At 39.6% G+C, this 16,869-nt stretch overlaps 3 protein-coding genes across 3 annotated transcripts; 1 reads left to right on the forward strand and 2 right to left on the reverse strand.

Annotated features, from left to right (window-relative positions):
• The first annotated feature begins 51 nt into the window (after positions 1-51).
• On the forward strand, positions 52-15,056 carry btv (dynein cytoplasmic heavy chain beethoven). Its single transcript, XM_088044250.1, has 35 exons — positions 52-142; positions 210-535; positions 589-703; positions 749-875; positions 923-1,056; positions 1,104-1,336; positions 1,386-1,485; positions 1,533-2,485; positions 2,533-3,107; positions 3,156-3,402; positions 3,445-4,077; positions 4,127-4,294; positions 4,341-4,499; positions 4,548-4,687; positions 4,739-4,955; positions 5,002-6,744; positions 6,790-6,946; positions 6,991-7,726; positions 7,770-8,013; positions 8,588-8,724; positions 8,773-8,905; positions 8,949-9,554; positions 9,599-9,712; positions 9,758-9,866; positions 9,915-10,080; positions 10,126-10,962; positions 11,007-11,321; positions 11,365-11,515; positions 11,564-11,700; positions 11,750-11,835; positions 11,882-12,204; positions 12,254-12,493; positions 12,539-14,418; positions 14,464-14,656; positions 14,703-15,056. The coding sequence occupies exons 1-35, from the start codon at positions 52-54 to the stop codon at positions 14,853-14,855; spliced, it is 12,678 nt and encodes a 4,225-aa protein (XP_087900376.1). The 3' UTR covers positions 14,856-15,056.
• On the reverse strand, positions 8,020-8,582 carry LOC148170002 (uncharacterized). Its single transcript, XM_088043490.1, has 2 exons — positions 8,506-8,582; positions 8,020-8,470 (listed from the first exon to the last, which is right to left on the reverse strand). Exons 1-2 carry the CDS (start codon positions 8,580-8,582, stop codon positions 8,020-8,022), a joined length of 528 nt encoding a protein of 175 aa, XP_087899616.1.
• Positions 14,859-16,863, reverse strand: XRCC1 (DNA repair protein XRCC1). Its single transcript, XM_088043904.1, has 5 exons — positions 16,722-16,863; positions 15,659-16,674; positions 15,384-15,611; positions 15,112-15,336; positions 14,859-15,061 (listed from the first exon to the last, which is right to left on the reverse strand). The coding sequence occupies exons 1-5, from the start codon at positions 16,770-16,772 to the stop codon at positions 14,893-14,895; spliced, it is 1,689 nt and encodes a 562-aa protein (XP_087900030.1). The 5' UTR covers positions 16,773-16,863; the 3' UTR covers positions 14,859-14,892.
• Positions 16,864-16,869: the final 6 nt, after the last annotated feature.

The following is a 16,869-nucleotide window of genomic DNA, read 5'->3' on the forward strand; positions in this document are numbered from 1 at the left end:
CCGAAATTAGGTTAATTTGAATTAACGCGGGTACTATATTGTGTTGTTACCATGGCAACACCTTGCGTAACCATGGTAACAGCATCAAACAATGATGATATGAGCAAGAGTGTTCACGAAAAATGGATGATTTTAATAAAAAGTTTATAATAAAAGCTGCAGGTAAATAAAAAACAGTGACCATAAAATAAAACAAATATGTTTTTTAGAATGCCATTTAGGTATTACTTTAACTGAAGAAAACTGGGAGAAAGAAATTCATGGACTTGCCGACGTGAACGATTTTATTAAAAATCAGCACAAGCTCATTCTTTACGCTTTCACAAAGGAGCAGAATCATATCAAGAGCTTGATCTTTTGTGATGGAGTTGAAAAGAATGATGAAAAGAAAATTGTGGTTTTTAGTAAAAACAAACCGGCGAGTTTGTCCGAAGACAACATTTTTTCAGTTCTTCAAATCACTTCAGTTGTTGGTCCTCCCACGTTAGCGTTGTATCATACGCTAAGTAATGTTTTTACTCCGCTTTTGACACAAGTGAGGGCGCAAAAAATTGCTTTTACCTTATTAAAAAATTGAATTATTTCTAGACAAGCTCGCCTGAAATTCAGCGCCACGTCGCTAACTTACAGGCTGATCTAAGATCAACAATCTTATCTTCCACTGAAGAGGATCCGAGCTATGCAAGTTTGAACTCCATAAGTGGTAAGACGAGTAAACAATTTTTTTCATTTCATCAAAAAAAATCAGTTGTAGACTCCCTAGAAAATGAAGTGGAATATTGGGAAAATATTTCACGTTCTTCAAAACACAGACTCACTAGAAGCAACGCTGCTTCATTCAGCGACATTTTGCGACCCATATCAAAAGATTTCAGGTAATCCCCCTGACTTTATTTCCTATTTAAACCATTCAATCTTGTAGTATCATCGAAGCTTTACCAATGAACGACGTCGAAGAGCTTCTTGAAAACGCTCATAGTACTTTGGACGACCTATGGCGTCTTGAGCCCTCACCGTACCCTGCAGAGCGAATAACACATCTCATGGATTTGATAGGTGCGGTCCTCCATCTTACGCGCCCATCTCACTGATATAAATTGTAGCAAACGACGTGAAGCGTTGGATTTCCAAACAACTCTCAGAATGCGATGTTTGGGGTGACAATTACAGCACAGTTGCAGAAGTGTTAACGCAAACGATCGCAATCGGGGAACGTTGGCTTGAAAGTTGCAAACAACTCACTGAACTCTTTTGGCCAAACTACTCGACCAACATGTGGAAAGAAGCGATGTACCAACCACAGGACTTGGTGAAGCTTGTTGAGAGACTCCAAGAAGTAAAACCATCGTCTTGTTTTCTCATTCTAATTTCCCTTCTGTTTGTAGGTTCTGGAGGTTCAGACGCTGCTGAGACAGCTTACGCGTCTCTTAACACCGCAGGAACAAGAGGAGTTGAAAACGAACGACACGTTTAAGCATTTCAAAAGTAAATCCTCAATGCTTCATGATCTGTGGTTTAATTTCTATTTGTAGAACTCAATATCCTTGAATTCGGACAATACTCATCAAATCTTTGGTTGAAGGCCTGCAAACAATTCGAATACTCGCTCCAACCAGCTGAAGAAAAAGTCGCAATAAAATTGAAAAAACAACTCTCAAGTGTCGATGCCAACACGCGCCAACTTCTGCACGAGTTCACAAGATACTCGGCTTTGATCAGTAGACCGATTTTAAAACAGACGCTTCTTACAGAGCGTCAGAGTCTTCTCAACTCTCTTTACGATTACACGAGGCAGCTCCAGACTCAGAGTACTTCAGAAACTATTCTTAATATTAGATACGACACCTCTCAAATCGTAGCAGATGTCATTATGGCTAAACAATTAGAAGCCAAAGCGAGTGAGATCCTCCAAACCTCCCAAAAACTACTGGAAGATCTCAACGGCTTTGAAAACCTCAAACAAATAGTCACCGAGCTACTCAAAGACCTCAAACAACGACACACTGAGTTGTTCGAGTCGTGGACAAGCGAAATCTCATCTCTCATTAAAGAAGGCGTCTTGAACTTGAAGGAATCCGATCCTGTCGTGGAGTTCTCTAAAGAGAAACTAATGAAGGTCAACTACTCCGCACGTTTGGTTACTTTAATTTCGGAAGTCAGGCAATTCAAAGCGTTGGGTTATCACGTCCCTAGCCACATTGACGAAACGAGTCAACATGCGAAGAAGTTTATGAAATTGGCTCGAATTCTAGAACAGATCGCGTATTTTCACAATACTATAGGAGCCAGCATGATCGAATGCCAAAGACCGATGATGCTGGCGAGTGCTCTGGAACTCTCGCGTTTGGTTCAAGAAGAAGAGGTCGTTTCGTGGGGAAACACAGCGTCCGTTGAAAAATACGTGGAAACGTTGAAAATCGCAACGGAGAAGTTGTCGAAGGAGAACAATCTTCTGGCTGCATATCACTATCAAATTATTGATAAAGTATTTTCCGATATTATTATGTGTTGATATTATTTATGTTGTTTTAGATAAAATTTCTCGAAGATGTAGACTTAATTAAGGAGTACAGTAAATGGAAAGACACCACGAGAAGCATGAGAAACATAATGACCCAAGTCGAAGAAAAAGGTTTTAGAAACATGCAAACTTGGAAAGCAAAAGTGGATACAGATCTATGCGCCGTCCTCGAAAAACAATACATCAGAAGTTTGGACACTCTGCATTTGTATTTACCAGAAATCAACGCCGACATTATCTACAGAAAGTCGGAGCTGCAATTCTATCCCGATCAGGACGTCTTAATGGAAAAATATCAACAGAAACTAAAACAGTTTTTGGACATCCCAAAATCGTTTCGTGGAGTTTCAGAGAATCCCGATCACAACATTTTCGCTGATATTGTCGACAGGAGTCAGAAAGACTTAGAAAAAGTCAATAAACATACCAGTGACTTATTGGAACAATTAGGAAAAGTCCTGAAGCACTGGCAGTCGTGGCTCCAACTGGATTCTCTCGATGTCAGTAAACTGACGACGTGGCAGCACTGGGACTTACATTTTAGAGCGTCGAAGACGTTCGGACAAGAAATTGCAAAACTTCCAAGGTCTGTTAATTTAAATCCCACTTCTTGCTGTAACATTTCTATCTACAGCTCTGAAGAACGAGTTGGTTGTTTTTTAATTGGTCTGTCGCGGCTTCGTTCTGATCTTGAGTCCCACAATAGAACTTATTGGGATCAATTAGTCCTTTCTCTTAAAGATTCCATCGCGGAGGACGTTGTCAAACTCCAAAATTACGTAGATCCAGCGACTGCAGTGTTAACAAAGCAACCAGTAACTCTTGAAGAAGTAGGAGAGTCCGGAGCCGCACACGCTAACATCCTAAAGCAAGCTCCAGAGGTACGTCCACTAATCCTCTTTCTGTGCTAATGCTTGTTTTAGATGGAAGAGTGTTACAACCAAATGATTCAAAAATCTCAAACGCTTTCCAGTTGGACTAGAGAACAAGTTGATTCAGTTAACCGCTTGAAGGGAGCGTGGGAAAGACTCCAAAGTCTCTTAGAGAACCATCAACACATTATTTCGAAACAGATGGAGACCATCAAGACGACACTAAATATTGAAAACGAGAATTTGGAAAAAGAAATGGAGCGTTTTGGGGCGAAGTGGGAACAAATTAAACCCAAACCACACACTGGTCAGATTGCTGATCAGAGTTTGGAGGAGCTTCACAAGCAACTGATTGGGATCAAAGAGAAGAAAGAGCAGTGGCGCGAACTAATGGAAAAGAAAGACAAACTATTGGCCGATTACGAGAAGTTTAACATTGAAAAACCGGAACTCTTGTTGGTTCAAGAGTTGGAAAATGATTTGAACAAAGAGGAAACGTCGTGGAACCTCTTTGAAGAATTTTACAACCAACTGGAAGATTTGACTAATGAAGAATGGATCGTGTTTCGGAAGAAAATCTACAGATTTGAAGACTTTCTCTCCAACTGGCAAACTAAACTTAAGAACGTTGAGCAAGGCGCAGATCTCAACATGAGAATTCTACAAGAGCTGCAGAAATACGAAGTAACTATTTAGTTTATTAAAAACGCATTTTAAAGATTCTCATTTTAAGGGAATTGTGGGATCGTTGAAATATGTCAAAGGCGAGGATTTTACAGAAAAACATTGGATGGATGTCTTTAATCTTCTTGGAATACCATTAAAACCACTAGATGATTTGAAGTTTAAAGACTTCTTGAATGTTTCCGACAGACTGATTTCTTCCGCTAAAGAATTACAAGTTGGTAACCTCTACGTAACTATCAAAACTCAATGAAACTTTGCAGATAATATGTAAGAAAGCAGCGAGCGAAGTAGTGGTTCGTCAGGCTTTAGCTGAACTGGACCAATGGGATGTGCAAGCAAAATTCGTTCTAACACCTCACACCGATTCAAGAAACAAAAATGTGCTCTTGGTTAAAGACTTTAAAGAAGTACTGAGCAAGGTGAGAATAATTATGAACAAAAGTCAATGATTTTTAATAACGCAATAGATTGGAGACAACCAAAGTCTACTTCAGTCAGTCAAGAATTCTGCCGACTACGAAAGTTTCTCCGAGCGGGCGAACCTGTGGGAGTTTAAGCTGGCAATTCTTGATCAAAATCTCTCACTACTGACCCAAATCCAGCGCAAGTATTTAATCTCCAATCAGTTTAACACGTCATTTAATTCATTGCTTCTTAGATGGGTTTACTTGGAACCGATTTTCGGAGGCGGCACTCTAATCCAAGAGAAGTCCAGATTCGATAAAATTGATAAAGATTTCCACCACGTGCTTATTTTTATCGAGAAAGACCCTCGAGTGTCTTCACTGTCGAGGTTTCCTAATTTAAATGCAATTTTGAAAAACCTACAAGACCAATTAAATCGGTGTCAAAAGAGTTTGGACAACTTTCTAATGGTTATTTTTTTACTTTCAGTTCTTTATTTAACTAGTTTTGTTGTAGGAAAAGAGGAATAAGTTCCCCAGATTTTTGTTTTTGGGTGATGATGATCTTTTAGAAGTTGTTGGGCAATCCTCGAAGGAACAAGTCATTCAAACTCATTTGAAAAAATTGTTCGCTGGAATTAACAGTATTCAACTGAGTGACGATGGAACTAGACTTGTTTCGATGTGTTCACTTCAAGAGGAAGTTGTTCCTCTAGTTAATCCGATTAATATAAATAGACCCGTTGAGGAGTGGCTCAATTCGTTGGTGAAAGAAATGCAGTCTACATTGAAAGAATTATTGGTTGGATGTCTTGGTGAAGGACAAAACGCGGATCCTTTAAAGTACCCTTCTCAAATTTTATGTCTTGCGGATAACATCACTTTCACTTTAAAAGTAGAACAAGCAATATCCAACATGACTCTCCCACCTCTTCTGGCTTATTACAAAGCTCAGCTAACACATTATAGTTCTTTGGAATTAAGCGCGGGGGAAGACTCCTTCAGTTCAATGAATTTGAATAAAAGTGAAGACAACACTTTGGAGCTCAAACTGAAAGCTCTTCTGTTGGATACAATCCACCATATTGACGTCCTTGGGGAACTTCTCGATATTAATGTGACAAAAGTCACAGACTGGGCTTGGCAAAAGCAGCTGAGATTCTACTCAAATTCCACCGGCGAAGTGACCGTTAAAATGGCCAACGCCCGAATGGATTACGCCTATGAATACTTAGGAAATTCCCCAAAACTAGTCAGAACTCCCTTAACTGATCGTTGTTTCCTTACCCTAACCCAAGGAATGCACCTTGGTATGGGTGGAAACCCTTACGGTCCAGCTGGTACTGGTAAAACTGAATCAGTCAAAGCCTTGGGTGGTCTTTTGGGCAGACAAGTACTAGTTTTCAACTGCGATGAAGGCATAGATGCCGCTTCTATGGGCAGAATTTTATCAGGTCTTGTCCGAAGTGGAGCTTGGGGGTGTTTCGATGAGTTCAACAGACTCGATGAAGCGACTTTATCTGCAGTATCGATGCAAATTCAACCTATCCAAACTGCGTTACGAACAAACCAAGAGAAACTGATTCTTCTTGAGCAGGAAATCGCAGTGAAAAAACATTGCGGAATTTTTGTAACACTCAATCCAGCTGGGGGAAGTTATGGTGGACGTAACAAACTTCCGGATAATCTAAAGCAGTTGTTTAGACCCGTTGTGATGACTCATCCAGACCATGAACAAATAGCGAGAACATTGCTCCATTGTGATGGTTATCAAAACGCTGATATAATCGGAAGGAAGCTAATTGAAATTTTCGATGCCTCCAGCAAACTTCTAAGTAAACAACAACACTACGATTGGGGTCTCAGAGCCATTAGGACGATTTTGACTGGTTGTGGAAGAGCTTTGAAACAACACAGGAAGAAAACCGAAGACGCGGAAGGCAATCAATTGCTCGTCGAGCTAACTCTGATTGTAAAAGTCCTGCGAATGGATACTTTATCAAAACTGACCTTCTGCGATAGTGCCAAATTCGAGAGTTTAATAAAAGATATATTCAAAGACGCCTGCATTGAAGATATGGGAAATGAAAGTCTTGTTCAAGCTTTGAAAGAAAGTTGTAGAGAACTTAATTTAGTTGTGAACCAGAGACAGTTGGATAAATGCGTGGAGCTGTATGAGCAGTTGAAACAACGAATGGGGGTGGCTATAGTGGGTCCTCCTTGTTCGGGGAAGAGTTCCGTGCGGAATTTGCTCTTTCATGTAAGACACAATTTCAGTGGGTTATAAAATGGTACCATTTTTCAGGCTTTGAATAAAATGGGGAAAACTTTAAAACAACACGTTTTTAATCCGAAAAGTATGCAAAAAACGGAGCTTTTGGGGCAGATCGACTTGGACACCAGACAGTGGAATGATGGTGTACTAACACTATACAGCCTTCAAGTGACAACAGAACCATCAGGTAACGAAGTTCTTAGTTTTTCTGTTGTGTTCATGTTTTAATAGCTACATGGTCCTGGATCGTCTGCGACGGCAACATCGACCCGGAATGGGTTGAGGCGCTCAACTCAGTCCTTGACGACAACCGCCTTCTTTCTTTGCCATCAGGTTGGAGAGTCCAATTCGGACTAAATGTAAATTTCATTTTTGAAACTCACGACTTAAGTCACGCGTCGCCAGCAACTATTTCAAGAATGGGCATCGTCTTACTCAGCGAAGAAGACTTAGATTTAGGCTCTTTCATTAGTAATTACGTAAAGAATCAACCGGAAGAGTTCGAAAGTCTTTTAGGCTCATACATAACGGACTACTTCCTTAAGAGTGTTAACTGGATTTGTAACGAAGGCGAAACTGCCATTCCGTGCTCAAAAATTGCGGTGGCGAAAACTGGATTGACTCAACTGCATGATGTTAATAGTAAAACTCACTTCACTGTTGCTTTAATAAATGGGCTGGGACAACAACTTCAGGTTGATTTTCGTGAACTTTTTGCGCAACAAGTGTACGAGTGGATGGGCGAAGTCCCACCGCCTGTAGTATCAAAATCGAGGTATAATAAAGAGAGAGATATTATAGACACGTATTATACGAATCCGAATATAAATCTAGAGGCTGCCAGCAGGAAAATACCGTTGGTACTAACTGGGGAGGTTTCGAAAAACTTAGATGCGTTGCGGACGTGGCTTTTGCCCGATAATGAACAGAATTTTTTACTAGTGGGACCTCATGGCGCCGCCAAATCGTAAGTTTGCATCTCAAGGTATTGTTTTAACAGTTTTTTTTAGGCTGATTCTGGAGTATTTGGTTAAAGAACGCTCGGATATGGAATTGGCGACAATTCATTGTAGTGCGAATCTCACCCCTAATTACGTTATTAATAAAATTTCTCAATTGTGCATGGCTGTGAATACAAACAAGGGCAAAGTTTACAAACCAAAGAAAGGCAATCTAATGTTGTATTTCAAAAATTTGCATCTCCTCAAACCAGACAAGTGGGGAACAAATATCTTGATCGAGTTCTTACATCAGGTAAAATTAAATTGTTGGTATCAACCGCTTGTTTTGAATGTCATCGAAACTGTTGGCATGTTTTTTAAGTTTTAGAGATTTATCTGAGGATTTATATGCAGAATACTTCAATTTTAATCTGTCTAAAATCTCCTCATATTCTTGAACCTTCTTTTTTAGCACTGTTTCGTTTTGTTGAAACCCGTACACCACAAGTTTGGCTTTTTCGTACTTCTGTAGTAATTCGCAAAAAGCATTTTCAAGATCCATTAAGTGACGCGTGGTTTCCTCTTTTCCTGTCTTCTCAATGATTATGTTATCCAACAAATCATCGTAGTTGCTTAATGCTCTTTGTAAGTTGGCTTCTCTAACTCGGTTCTCCTCAAGTTGTTGTAGGAGCTCCTTGTTTTCTTCTTCAAGTTCGTTGATTCTTTTCTCCATTACAGTGATTTTGTTTCTCGTGTCACCAGCCCCTGTGCTCTTATCAATGTTTCAAAATAATAAAAGAATGACTTTGTCTTACTTTTTTTGGAGCCAGTAAACCAAAAGTTAAATATTTGCCTGAGCATCCGTAAAAGTAAATGACACATTTCAGATGATAAACTACAAGGCCTTCTTTGATCACAACTTGGAACTTGTGGGTTACGAAAATATCGTCATTGTTGGGTCTTTATCGGTAGCAACAACTCTGTCGCCGAGATTTACCTCCATTGTGCACAATTACAGTGTCAGGTATAAAAAAAAGATCTTTGTTCATTTCGTACTTGACAGTTTTTTTAGTTTACCGGACCTAGAGGATTTGACTGTGATTTTAGTGGCGTATTTAACCGCCTTGGTAAAGGAATGCATGGGAAATTGGCCAAAAGCAAAAATCATAAAGTTGGCAGCTACTGTAATCGCAGTCTATGAAAAGGTTGTGTAACCACTCAGTGACCACCTTTAATTTTTTTCTGTAGATGAGAAGTGTGTTCCTGGCCACTAATTATAAGCACTACGACTTTAGCCCCCATGATATTACCAATTGGAGCTCCAGCATTCTTCGCTACAAAGACTGTCTTCAAGCGGACTCAGAAAACACCTTACTAGAGGTGATGTGTTACGAAGGCATCACCCAGTTCGGCGACAAATTAGTCAACGAAGAAGATCGCCACAAACTCTCAAACATTCTCAACGAAGCTTTCAAAGTTCAATGGGGAGTTGTCACTATAACGAAAAACATTCAGTCGCAGTTTTATGTTTCTGGACTTCAGTACTCCTCCAGTTCGGACACCGCTCCTTTACAGAAACTAAATGAAGAAGAATGGACCACCACTGTGAAGAAAGGAATAACACAGTACGGGCGCGAAGGCCAAGATCTCGACATTCTAGTTAACAAAGAACTTCTTCATTTGAGTGCGAGCGTCTCTAAAATTTTAACTGCTCCTGAAGGGAACGCGGTTATGATAGGACGTGCAGGGATCGGAAGAAAATCTTCAGTTAAAATCGTTTCGGCTCTTCAGTCTGCACGATTAATCATTCCGATAGCGGGGGCACCGGCGCAATTTAACAATGATTTAAAAACGGTACGTGCAAATTTCGTTGATGTATCTCAAAAAGTAATTTCTAGGCGATACAATTAGCTGGGCTTGAAGGGGAACAAGTCTTTCTCTTGTTGGAAGACCACATTTTTAGCAGACAGAATATTTTGAGCACGATTAACATTTTAATGTCGGCTGGAGAGGTACTTTTTAATTGTTTTTGATAAATGATGACTTTCACTTTTTAGGTTCCTAATTTGTACAACTCGAGTGAACTTGAGTCGATAATTGCAGGCCTGAAAGACGAAGCTAGTCGGGAGAATTTCGAAGGAAATTTAATTGAATTTTTCAACGAACGTATGTTAAAATTTAAAACTTCTTGTTCATATAAAATTTGAATTTTAGGGATAAAGAAGCGACTACACGTAATTGCTTGTATCGACGTTGACAACGACAATATTTGGGGTATATTTGAAAACTGTCCTGCTTTTCTGTATAAAAGCAACATAATATGGAAAATTGAATGGAGCATTGAAACCATTAGGTCGATTCCAGTTATGCTGATTAACCGGTAAGTTCCAAATCACCTTTCCAGTTCGAAAATAACTCTTTGCAGAGCTAACGAAAGCGACGATAAAAACGAGATCCAGCACTGCAGCAACTTCCCAAAAATCTTCGCAGTGGTCAGTGAGAAGACTGCAGCTCCTTCTCGTTTTATCGCAATGATAAAATTATACGTTGAGATCTTCATCGATAAAAAAACAACGATAACATCCAAACAAAATAAACTAAAGGCAGGCGTTGCTAAACTGAACGAAGCCGGAAATTTAGTGGCTCAACTTAAACAAAAAGCTGCCGAACAACAAACCAAACTTACTGAGAAACAAGCAAAAGCCAACACCGCTCTTGATATGATTAGCAGCACGATGAGGAATGCCAACACGCATAAAGAAGAAATGGAAGTATTAAAAAACAAAACGGAAGAAGAAAATCGTCAGTTGGTGGTACGAAAAAAGGAAATTGAAAAAGAACTCGCTGAGGTGGAGCCGTTGATCCAAGAAGCTCGCGCTGCTGTTGGTAACATCAAGTCTGAGTCGTTGTCAGAAATTCGTTCTTTGCGAGCGCCTCCTGATGTCATCAGAGATATTCTTGAAGGTGTTTTGCGATTGATGGGTATTCAAGACACATCTTGGAATAGCATGAAAAGTTTCCTAGCCAAACGTGGTGTGAAAGAAGAGATCAGATCGTTTGACGCGAGCAGAATCACTAGTGATAATCGCCAAGCTGTTGAACGCTTAATGGCAACTAAGAGTGACTCTTTTGATCCAAAGGCGGCGAAGAGGGCTTCAGTGGCTGCGGCACCACTAGCGGCTTGGGTTGGCGCCAACGTTAAATACTCGCACGTTGCTGAGAAAATCAAACCTTTGGAGCGAGAACAGAATAAATTACAAGAGTAAGTTCAATTTATTTAGGACAAAGTGTTTGTAATTTTTGCAGAAATTTAATGAGCGCTGAAGCCCAACTCGGGGAATTAAGCGCGGGATTGTCCGACGTCGATGCGACTGTTGCGAAATTAAAAATTCAACTTTCTGCCTATACGAAAGAGGCTGCCGAGATTGAAATTGATTTGAACAAAGCGCAGGAAACTTTATCTGCTGCTGAAGGACTGGTTTCAAAGTTGGATGATGAATACCAGCGGTGGCAGCAGCAACTGAAGGACTTGTCCCAACAGATAGAAAAACTACCGGAAAATTGTTCTTTAGCTGCCGCTTTTATTACGTATTTGTCCGATGAATCAGAAGAAGGACGAAGGTAACATTTTTGTATTGTAACGTGATTTTTATAGAGTTTTTAGGAAAATTCTGGAGCGGTGGATAAAGGAGCTTGCAGTGGAATCATTCAATTTTGACGAGTTTCTTTCGACCGAGCGAGAGCATTTACAATGGCAAAGTGAAGGTTTATCCTACGACAAGGCATCTCTGCAAAATGCTATCATAATTTTAAAAGTAGAAACTTTTTTTCTTGAGTCTTTAGATCTTATGGTTTTTTTACAGGCGAAAATTACTCCTCTACTTATCGATCCCACGTCTAATGCTGTTAAATGGTTCAGGAATCATTTTAAGAAGAAGCAAATTGAGAGTGTTTCTCAAGACGCGCCAAAGTTTCATACTAACTTGGAGCTTTCAGTCAGGTAAAAAAAAATCAAAAAGGCAGTTTGTTTTTTAGCAGTTACTTTATAGATTTGGAAAAATCTTAATTATCGAAGAAGTTGAAAGAGTCTCGTCAGTTTTATTCCCGATTTTGAGAAGAGAGTTTGTTTATCAAGGTACAACAAAAAATGAATCTTTGAAAAATCTAGCAACGATTTTTAGGCGAGCGGAAACTAATAAATTTAAACGGTAAACTGATCGACTACCACAACGACTTTCTCCTGATCTTGAGTAGCCGAAATGAGCACTTGAAAACAACCGCAGACGTAAATGCAATATTATCCACCATGAACTTCACAGTTACCCATGCTGGTCTGACTGAGCAACTTCTGTCTTGCACAATTCGACAAGAAAATCCAGAACTAGAAGACAAACGGAAGCAACTTTTGCGACAAAGAGAAGAATTACAAGAGAAGCAATACCAGTTGCAAAATCAGCTGCTGGAAGATCTTGCGAATTCCTCCGGAGATATTCTTCAAAATTCGGTAGGCATTAATTGCCGAAATATATAGTTAAAAAATCATACGATTTCAGAACCTGTTGGCGTCGCTTAATGAAACTAAAGCTAGTTCCACTGCAATTACGAAAGCTTTAGAAGAGTCGTCACAGATTCAGAAAAAGCTTCAATCAGAATACGAAGTTTACCAGGAAATTTCGTTATTTGGAAGTTACTTGTATTTTGCTTGTAATGAGTTCTCGAAGTTTAACGTGCTGTACGCATTGTCGGTTCCGGCGTTGATCAAACTGTTCCTGACGTCGTTACAAACGTTTCAGGTATCAATTTTCGTTGTATTGCAACTTTTTGTTACTATTTTTTAGGGGATGGAGAGCACCACCGACTCCCAAAAGAAACATCTCTTTTTTACAGTCTATACTTACGTCACTAGAGGCATAACGAAAATGGATCGTGTAACTTTCGCCATGCATTTAATTAAAAAGTTGTTTTCTATACCGCCAAGCGAATGGAGCTGCTTTTTGGGTAGTTCCATGACCACACGGAATGATCCAGAAAATATCCCACCATGGATTCCAAAGCAATGCGTTCATACCATACAAAATCTCCAAGTTTCGTTACCCGAGCTGTACCGTTCTTTACAACTCGAAGAACAGAACTTGTGGAACAAATTCATGAGTTCTGATACGTGCGAAAAAGAGTTTCCTTCCCATTGCAAAATTAGCGAATTTCAGAAAGTTCTCGTTGTGCAGGCTTTACGACCGGATTGTGCCTACTCTGCTATGTCTCAATGTGTTTTACACATGACAAGTTTACGGAGCATTGATCCGCCAGTGTTGGATCTAGCCCACATTTACAAAGAATCTTCATGTTCCGAACCCATTTTAATATTGACGGTATCGGGGACTGATCCCTCGTCAGAAATCCGCGACATAGCGCCAAACGAATTTCTAGAGGTAGCAATGGGAGAAGGGCAAGAAACGAAAGCGCTATCAGCTTTAGAAAAAACCGCCAAAGACGGAAAATGGTTGATTTTGAAAAACTTACACTTGGTAACCGGATGGCTATCCATTCTCTGTCAGAACTTACAAACTCTTCGCCCTCACGACAACTTCAGACTTTGGCTAATAACCGAGCCTAATCCTTCTTTCAATTTTGTTCTGGCTCAGAACAGCTTGAAAGTAGTCTACGAAGCGCCCCAAGGCTTAAGAAACAACCTTCAAAGAACGTATAACACTTGGGGGAGTAAATATATTGAAAAACTCCATCCAACGGCGGCTCGTATATTTTTCATCCTTTCTTGCATTCATGCTGTCTTACAAGAACGAAGAACGTACATCCCTCAGGGGTGGTCAAAATGGTACGAATTTAGCGACACCGACTTAGCTACTTGCGTTAAACTCGTCGAAGATCTATGGCAGATCCACTCGCCTCAAGTCCAATGGAAATTCATTTTCGGTTTATGCTGTGACGCTGTTTACGGTGGAAGAATCGAAAATATCGACGATATGGATATTCTCAAATCGTATTTGAGACAATACTTAGTCGATGAAGTTCTCAGTCATAGATGGAGCCCCTTTGGAACTAAAATCACTTTACCAAGTTCCTCAAAATTCCACGACTTTGTTAATGTGCTTAAACAACTACCAGAACGAGACGCGCCGTCGTATTTAGGCCTGCCTGAAAATATAGGACGAGCGTGGGAAAAACAAACTTCCAACGAGATTGTAGCGAAACTAAAAACCATCCTGCTATCGAAAGAAGTTTCTTTGAAATTCGACAGAGAATTCTGGCAGAAGAGTTTAGCGCCTTTTATGATGCTGTGGAAAAAACTGAACCAAGGACATGATTTCGTTCGAATGACTTTGCCAGGGCCGGTTACGAGTAATTCGTCAGTGGAGTTGTTTGTAAATGAGGAATTTTCGAATGGGATTCGTTTGGTGCAGAAAATCCACAGGTGTTTTACCGTTTTGAATAAGATTTGTAAAGGAAATGCCATTCCGGATGACAGAGATATGATGGTTGGAAATTCGCTGATCAAATACGAGGTTCCTAAAATTTGGGAAGCGCTCTGGCGAGGCCCAAAGGACCCCAACAGGTACTTAAGGAGTATAATAATAAAAACCGCGAGCATTTCGAAACTGGTTGAATTGAACTCAGAGCAAATTCTGCGGAATTCCATTAATTTATCGAACTTTTTACATCCCAGCGCGTTTTTAGCTTCATATAAACAAGAATTTTCAAGGTACGGGTTTCTAATATCGCTCGTGCGCTAACTATTTTTTTTTAGATTAAGCAAGATTTCGATGGATCAATTAGAATTGGAGTCCAGCTGGAAGAGTCCAACTCACAGGAATTTCATTGTCTTATCAGATCTGCTTGTGGAAGGCGGAATATTTGAAGGAACACTTTTAAAACCATGCCTGCCTCACTCAGAAAATATAAATCCCGCACCAAATAGTTACATCACGTGGAAAGAAAAGGTAAAATAAAAAACCGTAATGTGTAGTCTCACGTTTAAAATTCTAGAAATTGGTGATGAAAGACGAGAAGAATTTCAGTGTTCCTCTTTACTACACTTCTAGCAGAGAAAAACAAGTCGCATGTTTACAAGTGCAGAGCGACGTTAAAGAAAAGGATAAATGGATTCAGGCCGGTTTAGCCTTTTACTTAGAATATTAACACTCGAGTTTCTGGATTTTATTAAAATAAACTCACCTCACAATACATAGGCATCTGTAGAAACCAATGACTGACTGTTGTGACAATCCCACAGCCAATCCGGCCTCAAACAAACCGCTTGTGAATTATAAATTTTTAGAAAGTCCACATTTTCTTCTGATGTGATGATGTAGTCAACGTCTTCAGAAGGATTCTCAGCCACAATCCTAGAGTAAGAGAATGTTATTGCAATCTTAAAAGAGAGGATATGTTATACCCTTTGTACGCTATCACGTATCGTTCTAACATTTGTGTAACATCCCCACTTAGTCTTCCATCAATGAAGAATGTCTTCAAGTTTAGAAAATCTGGTAATTTCTTAGCAACATCGCCAAGAGGTCGGGAATTGTCGCTTTCGGAGTCTGTATCTTGTGAAAAGTTGCCTGCAGGTTTCTCTTTTTCTTTTTGTTTGGCTTGGATTTCTTCAATGCGTTTTTGCATCCTGTAAAACTGACATAGAAAAAAGACATGGAAGATGTTAAAATGTACTTTGTGTCATCATAGCCCTCCTCGTCAGTACTATCGTCTACGACTTCTTCAATTTCTTCCCAAATCTCATCCTCGCTTTCAGGCTTCTTGGAATCACTTTTATCTAGACAATATCGCCGCCAGGGCAAACGTTTTCTTTGCGAGTGACACTGTTCAATCCAATCCTTTTTAACAATTTTACCTTTTCCTTTGACCTGATTGAATTTTGGCGTGCTAGTGAAGGCACAACTGGAAAAAAAAGATAGGAAACAGAGTGAATTTGTTAAAAGTCTTACATTAAATGTGTACAAGTATTGTCCCAGTCTGGTTTATATTTTGCACCCATGCTGAGTGCCATGGTTCTTAGATTACCACGATCTGGATTCTGAATACCACTTATGACCAACGTTACGCCTCTCAGTAGTTGGTTGAACGGTTTTTTCAGTCTGTTTGGTTTTTCCACTTTTTTCTTCTTTGGGCTGCCACTTTCTTCAGAATCGTTTTTCCTCTTGCTTGTAGATTCCCTGTTCTTGGTCTTCGGTGTGTTTTTCTGCGGCTTGGTCTCCTCCTTTTTTTTCTGTTTCATTTCATATTGTTTCTTTTCAATAATTTTATCAATTTTCGCATTTGGTTCATCTTCATCTTTACTGTATAAAAGCTCATCTCTATTTCTAGGCAGGGGTTTATGGCCCTCACTGTCATTCTTATTTGGAGTATTCTGTATTTTGATTTTAGGTTTAGTTGCGGGGGAACTTGAAGACGCTTCTCTTATAGCAGCAGCAGCTGATAAGGGTTCCTTTTTAAATTCAGCCCTTCTGGCAAATAAACTTCCAGCTGAAAAGTTATCTGGGGATTCTGGTCTCAATGCAAAGTTTCCAATCGTTGCCTGAACTGGAGCCCCATTTGCTTTGTCTCCAGGAGTATGAAATGTGATGAATGATAAACCATATTGTACATGTCTGTTGAAAGGTTGAGTACAAACTACTTTGATTCTGTCCCATTTTTGTTCACATTCAGGTTTAGATAATTGGTCTTGAGGGAACATTCTAACTTTGTTAATGTTATTAGTCTGTCTTGCTTCCAAGGGGGTCATGAATGAAGACATAACTAATAACACTTTGTAGTCATCTGTTGCTCCAGATCTTGAAACTAATACTTCAATGTACGCGGAATTCTCGTTACCAATATCAATTCCTGATATTACAGAGGCTTTCTCTAACTGTAGAACGATGGTGGCTGATCTTTCGCCCGTTTCTTTACATTTCCACTTTTTTGCGGGATCATTATTCAGAACGTTGTTTGCAACGTGTACCTTAAAAACTCTGTTAAAATTGGCGTTTTTATCAAGAAGAGACTTACTGGGTCTTCACTACTAAAGCTAACAACGTGATCAATCTTAATTTTCGGCATTTCCCTGATTTATTTCCACAATAATTCAAAAAACAATCGTGACATAACCTCAAAATTTTGACACTTGACACAAAGACGGCGGCAAATTTGAATTTTC

This window comes from Gnatocerus cornutus, chromosome 8 (assembly GCF_029298725.1).
Source record: "Gnatocerus cornutus isolate USDA-ARS CGAHR chromosome 8, icGnaCorn1.1, whole genome shotgun sequence".
Taxonomy (NCBI): Eukaryota; Metazoa; Arthropoda; class Insecta; order Coleoptera; family Tenebrionidae; genus Gnatocerus; species Gnatocerus cornutus.

What these genes read in the sequence shown, in the direction of transcription:
- btv (XM_088044250.1), top strand. Translation starts at nt 52, where the DNA reads ATGGCAACACCTTGCGTAACCATGGTAACAGCATCAAACAATGATGAT. An exon ending in TAATCGCAGTCTATGAAAAG is followed by an intron (nt 8,906 to 8,948) that starts GTTGTGTAACCA and finishes TTTTTTCTGTAG; the next exon opens with ATGAGAAGTGTGTTCCTGGC. An exon ending in AAGAGAGTTTGTTTATCAAG is followed by an intron (nt 11,836 to 11,881) that starts GTACAACAAAAA and finishes AACGATTTTTAG; the next exon opens with GCGAGCGGAAACTAATAAAT.
- XRCC1 (XM_088043904.1), bottom strand. Translation starts at nt 16,772, where the DNA reads ATGCCGAAAATTAAGATTGATCACGTTGTTAGCTTTAGTAGTGAAGAC. An exon ending in GCTTTAGTAGTGAAGACCCA is followed by an intron (nt 16,675 to 16,721) that starts GTAAGTCTCTTC and finishes AGAGTTTTTAAG; the next exon opens with GTACACGTTGCAAACAACGT. An exon ending in TACGTGATAGCGTACAAAGG is followed by an intron (nt 15,062 to 15,111) that starts GTATAACATATC and finishes CTCTTACTCTAG; the next exon opens with GATTGTGGCTGAGAATCCTT.
- LOC148170002 (XM_088043490.1), bottom strand. Translation starts at nt 8,582, where the DNA reads ATGTGTCATTTACTTTTACGGATGCTCAGGCAAATATTTAACTTTTGG. An exon ending in TCCAAAAAAAGTAAGACAAA is followed by an intron (nt 8,471 to 8,505) that starts GTCATTCTTTTA and finishes CATTGATAAGAG; the next exon opens with CACAGGGGCTGGTGACACGA.